At 43.3% G+C, this 15,669-nt stretch overlaps 1 protein-coding gene across 1 annotated transcript in view; it reads right to left on the bottom strand.

Annotated features, from left to right (window-relative positions):
• LOC309351760 (protein mono-ADP-ribosyltransferase PARP14-like) overlaps nucleotides 1-15,018 on the bottom strand; it is a 22,579-nt gene extending 7,561 nt beyond the window's left edge. Inside the window, exons 1-11 of the mRNA XM_081879629.1 lie at nucleotides 14,634-15,018; nucleotides 12,697-12,830; nucleotides 11,673-11,706; nucleotides 11,275-11,472; nucleotides 9,372-9,641; nucleotides 8,603-8,839; nucleotides 4,903-7,169; nucleotides 4,062-4,292; nucleotides 3,240-3,461; nucleotides 1,444-1,583; nucleotides 1,062-1,153 (exon numbers count right to left, since the gene is read on the bottom strand). Of these exons, the coding sequence (XP_081735755.1) occupies nucleotides 1,062-1,153; nucleotides 1,444-1,583; nucleotides 3,240-3,461; nucleotides 4,062-4,292; nucleotides 4,903-7,169; nucleotides 8,603-8,839; nucleotides 9,372-9,641; nucleotides 11,275-11,472; nucleotides 11,673-11,706; nucleotides 12,697-12,830; nucleotides 14,634-14,829 (4,021 nt within the window). The 5' untranslated portion in view covers nucleotides 14,830-15,018. The remainder of the gene's footprint in view (nucleotides 1-1,061; nucleotides 1,154-1,443; nucleotides 1,584-3,239; nucleotides 3,462-4,061; nucleotides 4,293-4,902; nucleotides 7,170-8,602; nucleotides 8,840-9,371; nucleotides 9,642-11,274; nucleotides 11,473-11,672; nucleotides 11,707-12,696; nucleotides 12,831-14,633) is intronic.
• Between the last annotated feature and the right edge of the window lie 651 nt (nucleotides 15,019-15,669).

Raw genomic sequence — 15,669 nt, 5'->3', positions numbered from 1 at the left:
TGTTTAGCTGGTAGAAATTGAAGTTCAATAACATCTGGAGGGCACCACATTGCCATCCCTGGTCATGAATGTGCAACATGAAGCCGCAGGCACATGCAGTCCCACTTTTCCTTTCTCTGCCCCCAGTACAGTGGTACCTTGGTTCTCAAACGCCTTGGTTCTCAAACGCCTTGGTTCCCAAACACTGAAATCTCAGAAGTAAGTGTTCCAGCTTTAGAACGTTTTTCAGAAGCCAAACATCCAATGTGGTTGACAGCTATTGTTTCTGGGGCGCCTGCACCAATCAGAAGCTGCGCCTTGGTTTTCGAACATTTTGGAAGTCAAACAGACTTCCGGAATGGATTAAGTTTGGTGCTTTTGTTTTTGCTATTTATTTTGTGTTTTTGTTTTTGAGGCTTTTTCAGTTAATTTGTTTTTGTGACTGTCTGGAACCCAGTTCAGCTACTGATGGATTGATTGTGTGACTGCAGAAATAGATAAAATCCTCCCATCCAAACAATGACTATCATCAGTAAAGGTAATAAAAAAAATTTAATTTAAATTTTTATTATCTACAATACTGTCTTATTTATTTTATAGTACAGTACATTGATTACTGCTTCCACTTTATGGATCAATGGTCTCATTAGATAGTAAAATTAATGTTAAATTTCTGTTTTGGGGGTTGTTTTTAAAAGTCTGGAACGGATTAATCTGTTTTGCATTACTTTCTATGGGGAAGCGTGCCTTGGTTTTGGAGTGCTTTGGTTTTGGAATGAACTTCCGGAACGGATTAAGTTTGAGAACCAAGGTACTACTGTACAGTGAAGGAAGAGGAGGTTGAAAGCATCCAGTCCCTGAGTTAAATAAAATCATTTTTATTTCTTTTGCTAGAATCCACACTGAGGAAAAGATGGAGTTTTCCCAGTCCCGGGCATAAAATGGTATTTGTTTGAAGCAGAAGGTGGCTTCTCACAAATCATGCCACAGAAGAGAAAAGTGGAGGGGTGGATACCTAGCAAGATCAAGACTCACTGCTACCTGAGTTTACTTCACACACTGCTTATTGGGACTAACTTCACCGTTAGAGTCATGGCCAGGATTCCAAAGAGCTGCTTTAGGGTCACACAAGATGCTTGTAGTAGCCCAGTGGAACCTGTGAGCTTTTCCTGTTCTAAGGGCTATCCCACAACATATCACAAAAGTACTTTTTGAGCGTCCCATTTCAAAATGCAGTTGTGACATGGCACACGGGATGAAAAATATGCACATACGACTAGCTCTGCTGCTATTTGGCTACTGGCCTATGTAGAGAGAATAAATATATACTGGCTCTTCTTCTCCCTTATTTTACATGAAAACCTTGATCTTCAACTGTTTTCTGCAGCTTCCTCAGCTCTTCCAGCTTTTCTTCCTCATTAGAAGATTCCAGAATTCCCAATATTTCTGGGTCAAGCTCCAAACGCTTTGTTTTTTGTTTTTGCAGGGGCTGGTGGGATTTTCTGAAAACAACAAGATTTACCTTGACCTAGCTGTTGGGAGCTGCCAGGTACTATATTTGTTTGGCTGGGATTCAGCCTGTTGTTTAATTCATCTGTAAACGCCTAGAGGAGGGGAAAAAATCCACAATAAAAACAGGCTAAAACTTCAAGCAGGCTTTTAGGGTTTCATTACAATTAACACATTATCAGGAAAAGAGACAAGAAGGGTGCCATGTGGTATTTCTTCTGGAACATCACTGCCTTTGCAGTCATTCTGTTGAAATTATGAAACCATGTTTACCTTTTAACTGTTTAGATTAGAGGTTTGAAAGAGTATCGGCACTGCCTGTAAAGTTTAAGTCTCTTTCATGAAGGTGAGTAGGACTTGGGGTGTGCGTTTAACACATTCTTGTCGTCTGCATGACTAGCAGAAGCAGAAATATTGTGCCAAATAAACATAGGCACATTTGATAACTCACTATGAATCACTGATGATCAGCTATGACAGCAACCTCAAGCCCTGCATGGAACAGGAGGGTAACCCTTCCCAGCAGGGCTTGAAATTACTGCAGTGTCTGCTTTCCACATGACTTGGCTACACTCCACAGAGTTCCTGATCAGAAACTCCCATTTGGTGTCAAAATTCAAAAGGCACTGCATACAAGCCCCACTTGCCAAGGAACGATCAGGAGCACAACTATTCCTTTGAAGCTGCATATTTACTTGACATCAGGAAAGGGGGTGGATGGGAGAAAGAGACTTCGTATTAGGCAAAATTGGGAAACCTGCTAGGATTAATTTACACCAGTCAGCCAGAGGTTCCTTTCCAGTGATTTATGGTGCAAAAGAACCAGCTTTTGTAAAGCAGAAAAGCTGTTTGCAAATACTACTCAAGCAAGACCCGTTTTTGACAATACACTAGACGTGGGCTGTAGCATCTAACACTAAGCAGAGGGTATCAAATGGTCCAAACAAGCAAGTTGCATAGCTTCAGTGCCCATTTGCTTCACTTCCCAACCAATCCAGCACTGAGAAATAACTGACTGACATCAAATTTGTTATGCTTTCTGACAGCTGCCTCTGCCAACCTGGTGTTGTCCAGATGTTCTGAACTACAGCTCTAATCAGTTGTGGTCCAAAATATCTGAAGGGCACCAGTTGACAATTGCTATCCTGCAGTTTGAGTGAAATTCTCCTCCCCTCCATTTTCCTAGGACAAGAGTAGCTCATGTGCTGTTCTTCAGATGTTATTGGACTACAACTCTCATCATCCCTAACCATTGGTCATGACGGCTGGGGCTGATGGGAGTTGGAGTCCAACAACATCATGAGGACACTGCACTGGTTACCCCCGTCTAAGGAGAAGAAGCCACAAAAAAGACATTTGGTGGGCAGGGGGTCACATTTCTATGCGGCACGAGTATTTGTGATCTAGCCTATATCACCTAGTTGAGAAAAGTAGACTAGGTAGGATGATGTTAGGGGTATCATCAAACTGGAAGAGTATTTTTTCTTGCACTGATGCAGTAATTTCATTGATGCAGATTGTCCCAGCCAGCTTTTCTGCCTCACTGTCCATGTGTCAATGTACAATATAGGAGCAAGATAACACATTGGCCATACAATAAGGAAAAGATTCATATTTTGACGGACATGCTAGATCTGATTTTTTTTGGGGGGGGGAGAAACTGCTCCTGTAACACTTAGGATCTTCTAAAGCTATCTTTAATATCAAATAGCTGTCTTTAACAAAAGGGATGCTGCAAAAATGATAGTTACCTTGATGGTATCCGTATCACTCGGATGCAGAACAAAATGAACTTCTTTAAGAGAGCGAGGATTCGCTTTCCGGCTGAATTTGAACACCTCGTCGAACATTGCTTTAGCAACAAACTGCTTGGGAAATAGCAAGTTACCCGTCCCAATGGCTGGGATCGCGATGGAATTCAGAGAAAGCTGCTCAGTGGTTTCCAGACATTCTTCAACAATCTCTCCCAGGATCTGGAGGCCGGAAAAGGAAACATTTTAGAACCTGCAGTTTAAGCGTTTCTTGACAGGTGGCATTGTCTAGATATCTGCAATTAAATGGTTCCCAAGACAATTCAAATTAGTTGTATGAATGCAACTATGCCAGCACAGCTGAACTAATCCAGATAAAAGGAAATGCGTGAGAGTTGAATAGGTCGGTGCTGAACTTCCTCAAACCAGCAAGATGAAAAACATCTAAATCTGGATGGGCTAAAGGCAGCTATCCAACTGAAATTGGAGCATAACACATCTCTGGTCAGTTTTTCTGAACACTTGACTAGTGGAAGCTGGTCCATTGGGGAAAATGGCGGTAGTGCCCTCCAACCTCAGTCTGCTTGCAGCCAGCTCCCCACCTGCCTGCCTTCTCCCTCACAAGCAACCCCTAGTGCCACCACCTGTCAGTTTCCCCCTCTTCAGCCTTAGTGCTGCCCTTGTAGAACCCAGAAGGCAGGAGGGTGGGCTCGGCCTGCCATTGACTCCAGCTCCACTTTCCGTCGGCTTGCCCACATTCTGCCCCAGCACTCCCAATGGAAACCAGCCACCACTGCATTGGGCGGTAGTATAAAGCCATACCTTAGATTTTTTACCCTGATTCCAAGAAGGCAAATGGGCATGCAGTACATGAAAGCAACCCAGAGCATAGCCATTTGTTTTCAACACACATCCCTCTTTGATGTCCTTTCCTTGGCCTTCTTTGGTCAATTGCTCCTGGAGTTCCATTCCTGCTCGGGCAAGCAGAGCCTTGGAGAGCGGGCCTTTGTCCAGCTGCAGGTCTCTGGAAACGCTGTTGACAATTACATTCGCCTAAAAAAAGAAAAGGGAGAAAGACAAACCAGGAATAGCACATGATGGCAGAGGACACCACCCCAGCCCTCGTTGCCAATGCCACCAGAGCGACCCCCACCCCCAATGCAGCAAAGCTTATCTGCCTGCCCGTCTGTGCAGAGGTGGAAAACCTGCAACCCTCCAGATGTTCTTAGACTTCCAACACAGAGAGAAAATGTTAGAAGTTGCAAAGAGTTCTACCAGCTTTAACTATCATTAAGAACTGACATACTCAAAATCAAGAAGTTGCAAAAGCCATTAACTATTGTAGGGGATGGGAAAGAAGACATTTGTGGAGATTCTGTAATTTTACTCTGTGGCACCTAGGCCAATAATGGTGTAAGCAAGCTTCAATTCGTACATATTGCAGCACAGACACATTGCTACTGTGCAGGTCACTAAGAACACAAGAGTCCCTCCCAACTTCACAATTCTTTGAGTCTATGTTTCTACAATCTCCTTTGTTTTTTCACCTTTGTGCTTTTCTAACTAACTGCACTGAAGCAGATTTTATTTTAATTGCATTGACCATTTAGTCCACTCTACACTATTTAAAAAGGAGTTTGAAAAAACTGCAGCAACAACTTACTGTGGAGTCTTCAATTCCCTTTTTCTGTAGTACTATTTTCACTCCTTCAGCCGTAGTTACTTCTTGAGGTTCTCTCCTACTCTTTGTAGTGTGGCTCTTAGTTTTGGAGGTTAAGGAAGACTTAGATGGGATCAATGTGTCTGCGAATATTTCATTCAAGGCTTCTGACAGTGCCCGAACAGTATTTTCATTAGAGTCCACAAGGAGTATCTCTTTTAGGCAGCCACTCTCAGAGGTTTCTTCCAAGTGTTCCTTAATGGATGTTACAATGGTATGGGCACACTCTTCTAATGGAAATCCAAAAATCCCAGAGCTTATGGCAGGGATGGCTATGGAGCGATGGTTATCTGTTTCTGCCAGCTTTAAGCTTTGCTTCACAGCCTCCTTTAAGTGTTGGGTACATTTCTCTTTTTCTGAACTGTTCCACCTCGGCCCAACTGCATGGATCAATTCTTTACATGGCAGATTCCAAGCACGTGTTCTAACTGCACGGCCAGGCTTCAAACATCCATACTTCCTGACTAGGTCATCGCACTCACTTTGTAGCTGTGGGCCGGCTGCTTTTAACAGTGCATATGCAAGGCCACCAATGTGCTTCAGGTCTTCATTGGATGCATTGACCACAACATCAACCGAGTAACGGGTCAAGTCACCCTTATGAACTGCTACTACGATGCCATCATTTAGCTTAACTTCGCAGCTTGGCAGTCTCTTTTCTTCAGGTCTATTCACATCTCTGCCCTCCTCTTCACTTTCTTCCGAGCTTTCCTGAATCCTGATCAAACAGTTAAATTGTTGTTTGGCACCAGCAACATATAAATGTTCTTGTTCCTTGAAGAATTCTTTGGCTCCTGGTTTATCTATTACCATTTTAGTACAATACAGAGAGGACAGGGTGTTTTGAAAGAGCTCAAGTCCCTTCAGGACTTCTACCCGGGGTCCTTCCAGGGAAATCAGCCTGCGATTTGCCTGCGTGCCAAAACGGATCGTTATGCCTTGCTGCTCCAATTTAAGCCAACTATTACGCTTCTCCTCTTCCACATACATTGTGACTGCTGTACATTTAGTCTTGATGGTTTTTTGTATTTTTGTGTTTCTGTCGACAAAATCAAAGATCTTCTGATAGGCACTGCCTACATCTTCGAAATAGCCTGCAATCACTATTTGATTCTCCATCGCCTGAATTCTGATGGTTTCACTTGAACAATTATTCAGTTGTACAATCTTGCACAAACTGTTGGTCAGTTCTTTCCACTCTCTCTTCCCAAGAATCGAGTTGTCCTCCAGTTCAACACATTTGCAGGTCAGCTTCGTCTTCATTTCTTCCTCAGCCCGTTGAAGGTCCTGGCGAGCTGCCCCAATCAGTAGAACTGCCTTCTCCTCAAGCTCATAGAATGCATTGATCTTTTTGGACCAAAATAAGAGTTGTGATAGATGTTCATTATCTACATGTTGCATAAAAAGAACAATGTAAGGATGAACATCAACATATTGTTGCTCCATGCGGGATATCCTTTCGAAGATGTCGCTTTTTATTTTAAAAACTTCAGCAGCTACACCATGCAGTGTTATAAGTCCTTTGGAAGCATCATATGCAATCTTTAGATCTGGGTACTCCATGTGGATACTATCCTGTAGTCCAGCATTGTTTAAAATAGTGTATTTTCCAGCAACAACAGGAACAGTTGCCTCTATTGTTTGCTTCTCTCTTTCAATCTTTTTAGCAGCTTTTTCAATGAGCACCTGCATTTCCTCCTCCAAGCACCTGACAGCTTCTGGTGCCCCAACCAAAACAACCATCCCCTTTGCAATATCGGGCAAGATCCAAATGTCATCTTTTACTATGTTATTTCTTATGGCTTCCCAGATTTCAGCATTCAATACACACTTGGCAACCTTCTGCTTGGACAGGAACTGTGTCAAACGGGTAGAAACATTTTCTTGCCAGGTCCTGACCAGGAAGCTTTTCTGCTTAGATAAAGCAAGAGAAGGACGCAGGGTAATTTCTGGGTGTGAACAATACCTAGCAGGCCACTCAACCTCACAATAGCAACCTGCCATTGCATGGCTGATTTCCTGAAGTCCCTGTGGATTCTGCTGTAAAAATTGCCAGTGGTAGGGATCTATCGGCAGTCCGATTGGGTCCGGCATCCTAATTTGTGATCTCTCTTTCCCGTAGAGAGCTGCTCCCAAAGAGGCATAGTATGGATGGACAAGAACTGGCACGCTGTTAAAAGAATGCTTCTGCTTCAAGACGGTAGTTACATCTTTAAAAAAGAGAGAAAGAAGAGACACAAGTACCATAAATACAACACGATCAAGTCCAGATTAGTGTGCAACTCCCTCCACGTAACCCAACACTTACTGCTCTGCACTGCATAGCTTCCTCCACACCACATTAGACTTGGACACAGTTCAATATTGTAATCTAATTGTCACCCCACATGGCCAGTGGGTTTCTCTTCCCTCCTTCAGATGCCAAGACTGCTCAGGATCACTTCCAGTTGCCTTCCCTGTGACCATTTCACTTTCTGGAAGAGTTTCTGATTTCTGGCAGAAGGGTCAAATATCCACCTGTTTGTTCCTTCAGCCACACCTAGTTGTGTCAGTACACCACTCCAGCCTGCTTTCCTCCACCAGCCCTGCCAACACCCTCATCACTATTGCTTTCAAATTTCCTATCTTCTCCAGGTTCTCTCAAACTAAAACTGGTGTAGTTTCCAAAGCAGAGGGTTGTATTTTGTTTTGTGCCCCCGCTTTGCAATCAAAACAATTACACTCAAGACTAAACTGTGTTTCTCCTAATACATCAGTTCCTCAAACAAATACAGTATAGCCTAGAATAAATTATTACAATGCAATCCTAGGTATGTTTACTTAGAAGCGTTCAATAGGGCTTAGTGGCTTTTGCATGGACAGGCCATCTTGGCAACTCTGGCTGTTTTCCTATATTATATTCAGCAGAGGCCTAGAACAGCCTCTCAAACCTCATTGCAAAAGAGGTTGGAGAAGCAACTGTGGCTTGTTTGCTCATGAGAGAAAATTCATGAAACCGTGGCTTAGTGAGATGCATAACCACAGCCAATGTCAGCTTGGCAACCTTTTTTCTTCTAAGAATTACAAAAACAACAGAAAGACCCACAAATATGAAAATACTGTACCTTTGATGTGCTCAAGTATTTATTTTATTTGTTCATACCATGACATTATTAATAGGTTTTTATATACAAGAAAGCTGCTCAGTTAAGAGACTTATTCTGCCGCTGATGCACATGAGCAATTTGTTGAACATACTCTTCCCAAAATTTTAAGATTATTGGGTCATATGTGAAAATGACTTATTCATAAAAACAGATCCGTAACCAGTTGTTCCATGGTGTGTTGTTAATTGTCCCATTTGCATTAATGTTAATTTACTTTTTCATAAGCTTATGGAATACATTACAAGTATACTTGCATATTGTTTGGTTTTTTTCTGATGTTTGTATTTTGGTACTTAGGGACTCTTGCTGCATATTGTACATCATTCTCTTCCCAAAAGTCAGAAAGCTAGTCAAGTTGATGTTTTCTTGTTCTTCCTACCTTCTCTGCCTACAAGCCACCTGATTACCACCAAAATACATTGATCACAATGATTATTACTCTGCTTTTTGCAATAATCCAGGATTATGAGCCCACCTTATCTAATAGTACAAATTACCTTTGCTATCCTGAAAAGTAACCACAGCTGAGTTCTCTTCCTGAAGGTAGCTGACATCTGACACTGGTCCACCTCCATGCTTCTTACTTTCAAAATAGACACTGATGAAGTCCTGAGAGATGCGAGGCGGGATGTCTTCTACCAGAATGCTTTTCGTCACCTCCAGAGAATGTGCAGAAATGTGTAATTGCTTAGCCCTATGGTACTGATTGAAGTCTTTGATAAACTGGTCTATTTCTAAAAGAGAATTTAAAGAAATAGCAGTAAGCAACACAATTAACTATGTGTACTGAGTATTCACCAAGCTGCCCCAAGGTGCAGTCACTCACATCTTCAATCTATTCCCATTATTTCTCTCCACTGCACAGGATTTCACCTTGTCTTCCCCATCTCCTCTTCTTGTATCTCACTCCAGTTCCAAATTCACATCCCCAAGGAACAATTCTGATTAGGTTCACTGTATCTTCCTTCAATTACCCTTCTGTTCATACGGCCAGGATGACTGTAGCGACAGAACCTTTCCCTGCTCTGCTGCCTTTGTGATGGCAATACAGTGGTGCCTCGCAAGACGAAAAGAATCCGTTCCGCGAGTCTCTTCGTCTTGCGGTTTTTTCGTCTTGCGAAGCAAGCCCATTAGCGGATTAGCGGATTAGCGCTATTAGAGGCTTAGGGGCTTAGCGGATCAGCTGATAAGCGGCTTAGCGGATCAGCTGTTAAGCGGCTTAAAAGGGGGGCAGGGAGGAGACCTTTTATCCATTCTCTCTCTTACCTATAGGTTTGATGAAACTGAGTACAGCAGCACTGAGCTCCGGCAAAATTTCCACAGTGAAATCCTTGTCTGATTCTGATAAGCCACTGGTGTTCTCTACCAACAGAACTAGCATGCATTCTTCTACGGCCTCTTGCAAATCGTTCTGAACAACAACGAGAGAAGCCGACATTTGTGACGCAGCTTGGGCAGCCTCCTGCTGGGGCTGTCTGACTTGAAGTGCAGTTTTATTTACTACATGACTCTCTCTTTTCAAAACTTCCTGAGCATCTAGTTGGAAAGAAGCACAAAGAATAATGACAACCTCATATTCCAGATACCTGAACAAAACATCACCCACTAGAAAAACCTTATTATTCTGGACAGTGTCAGCATATTCCTGGTGTGTACACATTCCCTGCCTCCTCACACCATGCTCCTTCAGCTCAAGATCCCATTTCAAGCTTCTGGCCCAGCATGTGGAGAAAATATTTAAGGTGGTTATTGTATTTTCGCACCCTCTCATCACCAAGGCTCATGGTAAAAAGGTAAAGGTACCCCTGCCCGTACGGGCCAGTCTTGACAGACTCTAGGGTTGTGCGCTCATCTCACTTCCGGGTCACGTGGCCAGCGTGACAAGCTGCATCTGGCGAGCCAGCGCAGCACAAGGAACGCCGTTTACCTTCCCGCTGGTAAGCGGTCCCTATTTATCTACTTGCACCTGGGGGTGCTTTCGAACTGCTAGGTTGGCAGGTGCTGGGACCGAATGACGGGAGCGCACCCCGCCACGGGGATTCGAACCGCCGACCATGCGATCAGCAAGTGCTAGGCACTGAGGTTTTACCCACAGCGCCACCCACATCCCTATAAGGCTCATGGTAGGTGATGGTTTAAAATGGAGAATAAACACTTGCTTAATTTATTCATTATTCATACTAGTACGTAGCTTGTTGAGCCCAGGGCAGGTTACATAAAATATCAGTGTTGTTGTTATTACTATTATAATTTATTACCAGCCCTTCCACCTAAGATCTCAAGGCATATCACAACAACTGAAATACAGTACAGTTGTACCTTGGTTTTCGAACAGCTTAGTTCTCAAACATTTTGGCTCCCAAACGCCGCAAACCCGGAAGTGACTGTTCCGGAACGGATTCTGTTCGACTTCCAAGGTACGAATGTATTAAAAACAACTGAAAATAAAGTGAGTCCTCCAAATATACATCTCAAGTGTCAAAGGCCAGGGTAAAAAAGTGAATCTTCAGCATTTGCCAGAATGGTGGTGCCAGATACAGCTCGGTGGGGAGTTCAACAACTTAGGGGCCACCACCGAGAATGCCCTCTCCCATGTCACCACTGCTGGCATGAAATTCTGAGGGTGGTAGAACAACCAGGAGGTTTCCCTTTGTCAAATTTAGCGCCCAATAGGGTCTGTAGGGAAGGAGGCAGTCTTTCAGGTATCTGAGGACCAAGTCTTTTAGGGCTTTAAACACTAACACCTTGAACTGAACCCAGAAATGAACTGGCAACCAGTGTAGCTGTTCTAAAACAAGGGTTATGAGATCTAAATGGATTTCCAGCCAGTAACCTGGCTGCTGTGTTTTCACAGAATTGTAGAGTTGGAAGGGATCTAGAGGGTCATCTAGTCCCGGCAATGCAGGACCAATTGAAGTTTCCAAGTAGTCTTCAAGGGCAGCCCCACATAAAGCACACTGCAGGGGCAAGCAGGACCAGAGGCAAAAGTGAGCAGGGGAGTAGAGGCAATTTATTCCTTTGTTCCGTAGGCTACATTCCAGCCAACCAAAAATGGCCTGGGGAGAGGAAGCGATCTGGGAAAAGTCCAAGGCCGGGGGGCACGTTTGGCTCATGGGTCTGAGGTTCCCCACCCGTTGTAATATATGCAACAAGCCCTGTCTAAAGATACCTTCTTTGTTTGCAAAGGTGATGATGAATTGTTCTCCATCTTTAATGCAGGACTTAATGGGGCCCCCGCCAGAGTGCTTCTTACTTTCAAAGTACATCTCTACAGTCTCCAGCTCAACCTCTTTCCCCACAGGTGTCACTACCACTTCATTGAACTCTTCCTGGGTCACCAACTTTTCTGGCACATCTTTTGGAAGTTCTAGAATCAAAAGGCAAAGAAATACAACGTTTCCTACACTGACTACAAACCAGCCAAACCCATCCCATTTTTTTTTTTAAAGTTCTCCAAATAGCAGAATTTGAATATCCTTTCTCAGAAAGAAGCATACTTACAAGGCTTGTATAAAAGCAAAAAGTAATTCATTGTTGCTTCCCAGGATATTTTTAAAAGTAACTTACCCAGATCTTTGGGTTCTTTAGCTGTAACAGGCTTCTGAAAGCAAGACAAAAGTAAGGCATCAGAAAGCAGACCCTCTGGCCCAGAGGCACAGACTAAAACAATGAAATATTCCTCCATATGGTCTGTCCTACCAAGCCAAGAAACCCAAGTGAGTTGAAAACACAGAATGTCAGCCTTAGTCATGTGCTCTGCACACCTGCATGTCTCACTAAATAGTGGGATTTACTTTTGAGTAAGTATGGATATGATTTAAAGCTGCTGTTTTAATGTCCCACACTTCAGGGAACTCTTTCCATACTGACTGATGTTGATAAATTCCAGACTACCTGCCACAGACCCCTGAATGCTGCTGCAAAAGGATTTCGGGACCTATTCTAGGGCCTAGAGTTTACACAGGGCATTTGCGAGGCCTGCTGAGCCTCACTATCACCCCAACCAACTGATAACGCACCCAATGCATCCCTAAAAACCGAAGGAGGACAGTAGTGGGAACACAAGCTACCTTTCAGGAAACTTTCCTGCTACTCCTGATATTCACGGAACTCTTGATAAGGTTCCAGGGAATCCTAGAGTTCTCGGGGACAGAGTTTGAACATCACATTACAGTAATACCTCAGGTTAAGAACTTAATTCGTTCTGGAGTTCCGTTCTTAACCTGAAACTGTTCTTAACCTGAGGTAACACTTTAGCTAATGGGGCCTCCCGCTGCCACTGCCACGTGATTTCTGTTCTCATCCTGAAGCAAAGTTCTTAACCCAAGGTATTATTTCTGGGTTAGCAGAGTCTGTAACCTGAAGCATCTGTAACTGTACTTGGGGACCCTCAACAAATACACCCCTTCTTAGTCATGGTCTCCATCACTGTGTCATGTTTCAGCCTCTGTAGCTACTGGAATTGCTTCTGCATGGAAGATGAAATATACACTGTATTCCCCAAGTGCAAATTCACTCCTAGGGTGATCAGTATGCAGAGTGGCAAAAAAGATTTTTGGCTATGCAAATAGTTTCTGCATGTAACATTTACCAAACTTGCATTTGGTTCTTGCCGGGACTCATTGTCAGCTGCTGCCTCAGGAGGCAAGGAGACGGCCAGCTTCAATTTCTTTTTTTCAGGCACATCAAGTTCATGGTGGCTCATGTTAAGGACTCTCTGCCTCACTAAAACGGAAAACAGGAAAGCCGTCATTGTATCAAAATAACCTTAGCTTGTAGCCTTATGATACCATCACAAACCTGCCTCATACCTTCAGACCATTGGGCCACCTAATCCACACATAAAACAAAGTCAAACTGTGAGCAAGCAATTACATGGGCATTCAAGAGGGGAAATGGCAAGTGATTAGCTTCTTCCCCAATCCTGCAAACCACAGATTGCATTAGCATTACATCCAAACCCAGGCTTATGGGTTGTCTCCTTCAGACAAACCATGAGTCATAAGCCACAGAACAAGCATTGACTACAGCTCATGATTTACCTGGAGCGAGGCAACACAAGAGTCTGGGTTCAGACACAATGCTAAGCCAAGATACCCATACACTTACTTGTTCACACTTAACCATGATTTAGCTTGTCTGAGAACCAGGCCTCTGACTGGTAGAGGCATTCTGATGGGAATCTTTACCAGCCCTACACCTATATTAGCAGAAATGAATGGGAGGTACATAATCCTGATACATGTTGTTCAATGGCACATCTTAGAAATCTAAGTATTTTAAACAGGGAAAGGAAGTTTAGATGCATTTATTTGCCTTAACCCAAAACCACAAACTCCATGCAACTCAAATAAATAAGTCTACACTGCTGTGTAGACACAGCTGCAGCTATGCCATTCTTTTTCTCAATTCAGATTGAAGCTGGTTTGGGAAGAAACGCATCCAAATGATGCTGAGGTAAATCAACAGTTGAGGTAACTGTAATCTCAATAAAAGTTAAAATTGTGGTATTTTGAGTTGCATTTTTTTCTTGATTTTACTGCTTTATCTTTTGTAAACCACTTTGAAGGTGTGTGTTTTTTACAATCAAGCAGTGTACGCGTTATGAAATAAATAAATATAAAATGTAGCATTTTGTAAGACACAACAGGACAGTGGCTGCACCTCTTCCCAAACTAGTGGAGGGAAACCTCAGGATGCAAAGTAAATGGGAGGCTGTAAACAGCCTTACATTGTTAGTAAAATAAGGGGCTGCACCCCCTCACTATGAAATACTACATTTTATATTCACTTCAGGTTTAAGAAGTGAACACTGCTAGCCACAAGCAAAGAAAGAACTAGCATGTAAGAGGGTCCCAAGTTTAGAAACCAGACGTGAAACTGAACATTTATGGATTCCTGGAAAAGAAAGCTGAGAAGCAATCACAAATAGAATATGCAAGCAAACAAAAAGTTCAGCCTCTCTTTCGAGGCAAACCTATAGATGTCTATGCAGAAGCCCCATTAAGAACAATGGAAATTACTCCCCCGTAAGCATGTATAAGCTTACTCTACCATGTACTGGTATCTGTTTGCCTCCTGGTTTTTCTTTCATACTTTAAAAAAACAAACAACTGTGCTGGGGTTGCTGCTATTCTCTCCGTTTCCGCTGCAAGGCCACCATTTCTGCAACTGGAAGGGTCGACTTGTATACAGTATTAACTAAAACAAAGTCGAAGAATATTCATCTTTCGCAGTGAGTCATCAAAACTCCTTTTAAGGTGAACCATCCTCAATCAGTGGGCGCAGGCAGTGGACACGTCAAAGTAAAAGAACGCCATGCATTTTATTTGTTACAGAAAACACTTTCACTGAGGCTTACTTCTGAGTAGACGCATACTACGCAGCGCCCTAGCAGACGGATTTCTACACCCACAAAGCACCGTCCCACCTTGGGGGCTGATTTATTTCCTTTCCCCAATAAATATATTGAGTTCCTCCCATATACTGTCAACAAGTCGGGAACCAAACAAGCTCCCCCCAACCCACCTTCTTCCTCTGCGAAACAGACCACTACCCGCTCCTCCTTGCCGGCTTCCACATGGATCTTGCACTCTCCACCTCCTGATCTCTTCGAACTCTGGAAGTAGAGCAAAAGCTTATTCTTCAGACTTTTGGAAATCTTGCAGCCCCAATTCGCTTCCACCAAGACTGGGAAAATGTAGACCTCCTCCCTCTCAGCCATCTTGGGAAATGGCTGAGCTTAGAAGTAGTTTCTCGCTCAAATGCCAAAAGAGAGAGCAGCAGACTCGTTTTACTTTCGATTTTCGTTCCCACTTATAACCCCTCCTTTCCGTTTCAAGCCTTCCCATTTTGCTCTGAGCACAGACAGCTCAGCCTTAGAAGCTGTTTCTCGCGTCCCGGCTGACTTCTGAAAAGTTTCACGTTATCTTAAGGGACGGGGGGTATCTGAACGTGTGCAGAGTGCACATACTAAATAACGTCGTAAAGGGTCTACAAGGGGGACGCTCCTTTTTCTAGTAGTCTTGTGGAGCTTCGGCACCTTTTATTTTGGAGATTAATCTACCTTACCGTCTTATCTTCCTTACCTAAACGTTCGAACATCCTGTCTTTTTATCAGACTAGTCCTTATTAACAGAATAACCGGGGGGGGGGACTACAACGGGGCGGAGCGAAACCGAGAATCATCCATTTCTAAAAAGCATTCAGTGATATTTGCCAATCATGTCTACTTAGAAGTAAGTCCCACGGAATGCAATGGGACTTGCTCCCGTGTAAGTGTATCTCTAGGATCAGATTATTCTTCTGGGAAAAGATACGGGGACAATTCAAACTTCATCGACATCCTTGAACTAACTGTTCAGTGGATGCTCATCCGCTGTTTTATTTCCGCGAAGCGTTAGCTCGCTGGAAAGCCGAATGAGGAAATGAAAATAATTCAGTTTGGAAAGCCCCAGATGGCGTCAGAGATTTCAGAGTACTGTTTGTTGTGAGCCTTTCTGAAGAAGAGGAAAATTAGAAGCAGATCCAAGGCTATTCCTTGGCTAATCTGATGGAGCTTTTA

Source organism: Podarcis erhardii (genome assembly GCF_964252035.2).
Source record: "Podarcis erhardii genome assembly, chromosome: 1".
Classification (NCBI taxonomy): Eukaryota; Metazoa; Chordata; class Lepidosauria; order Squamata; family Lacertidae; genus Podarcis; species Podarcis erhardii.
Note: the sequence above shows the minus strand (reverse complement) of the source record. Positions and strands in the feature narration are given on the sequence as shown.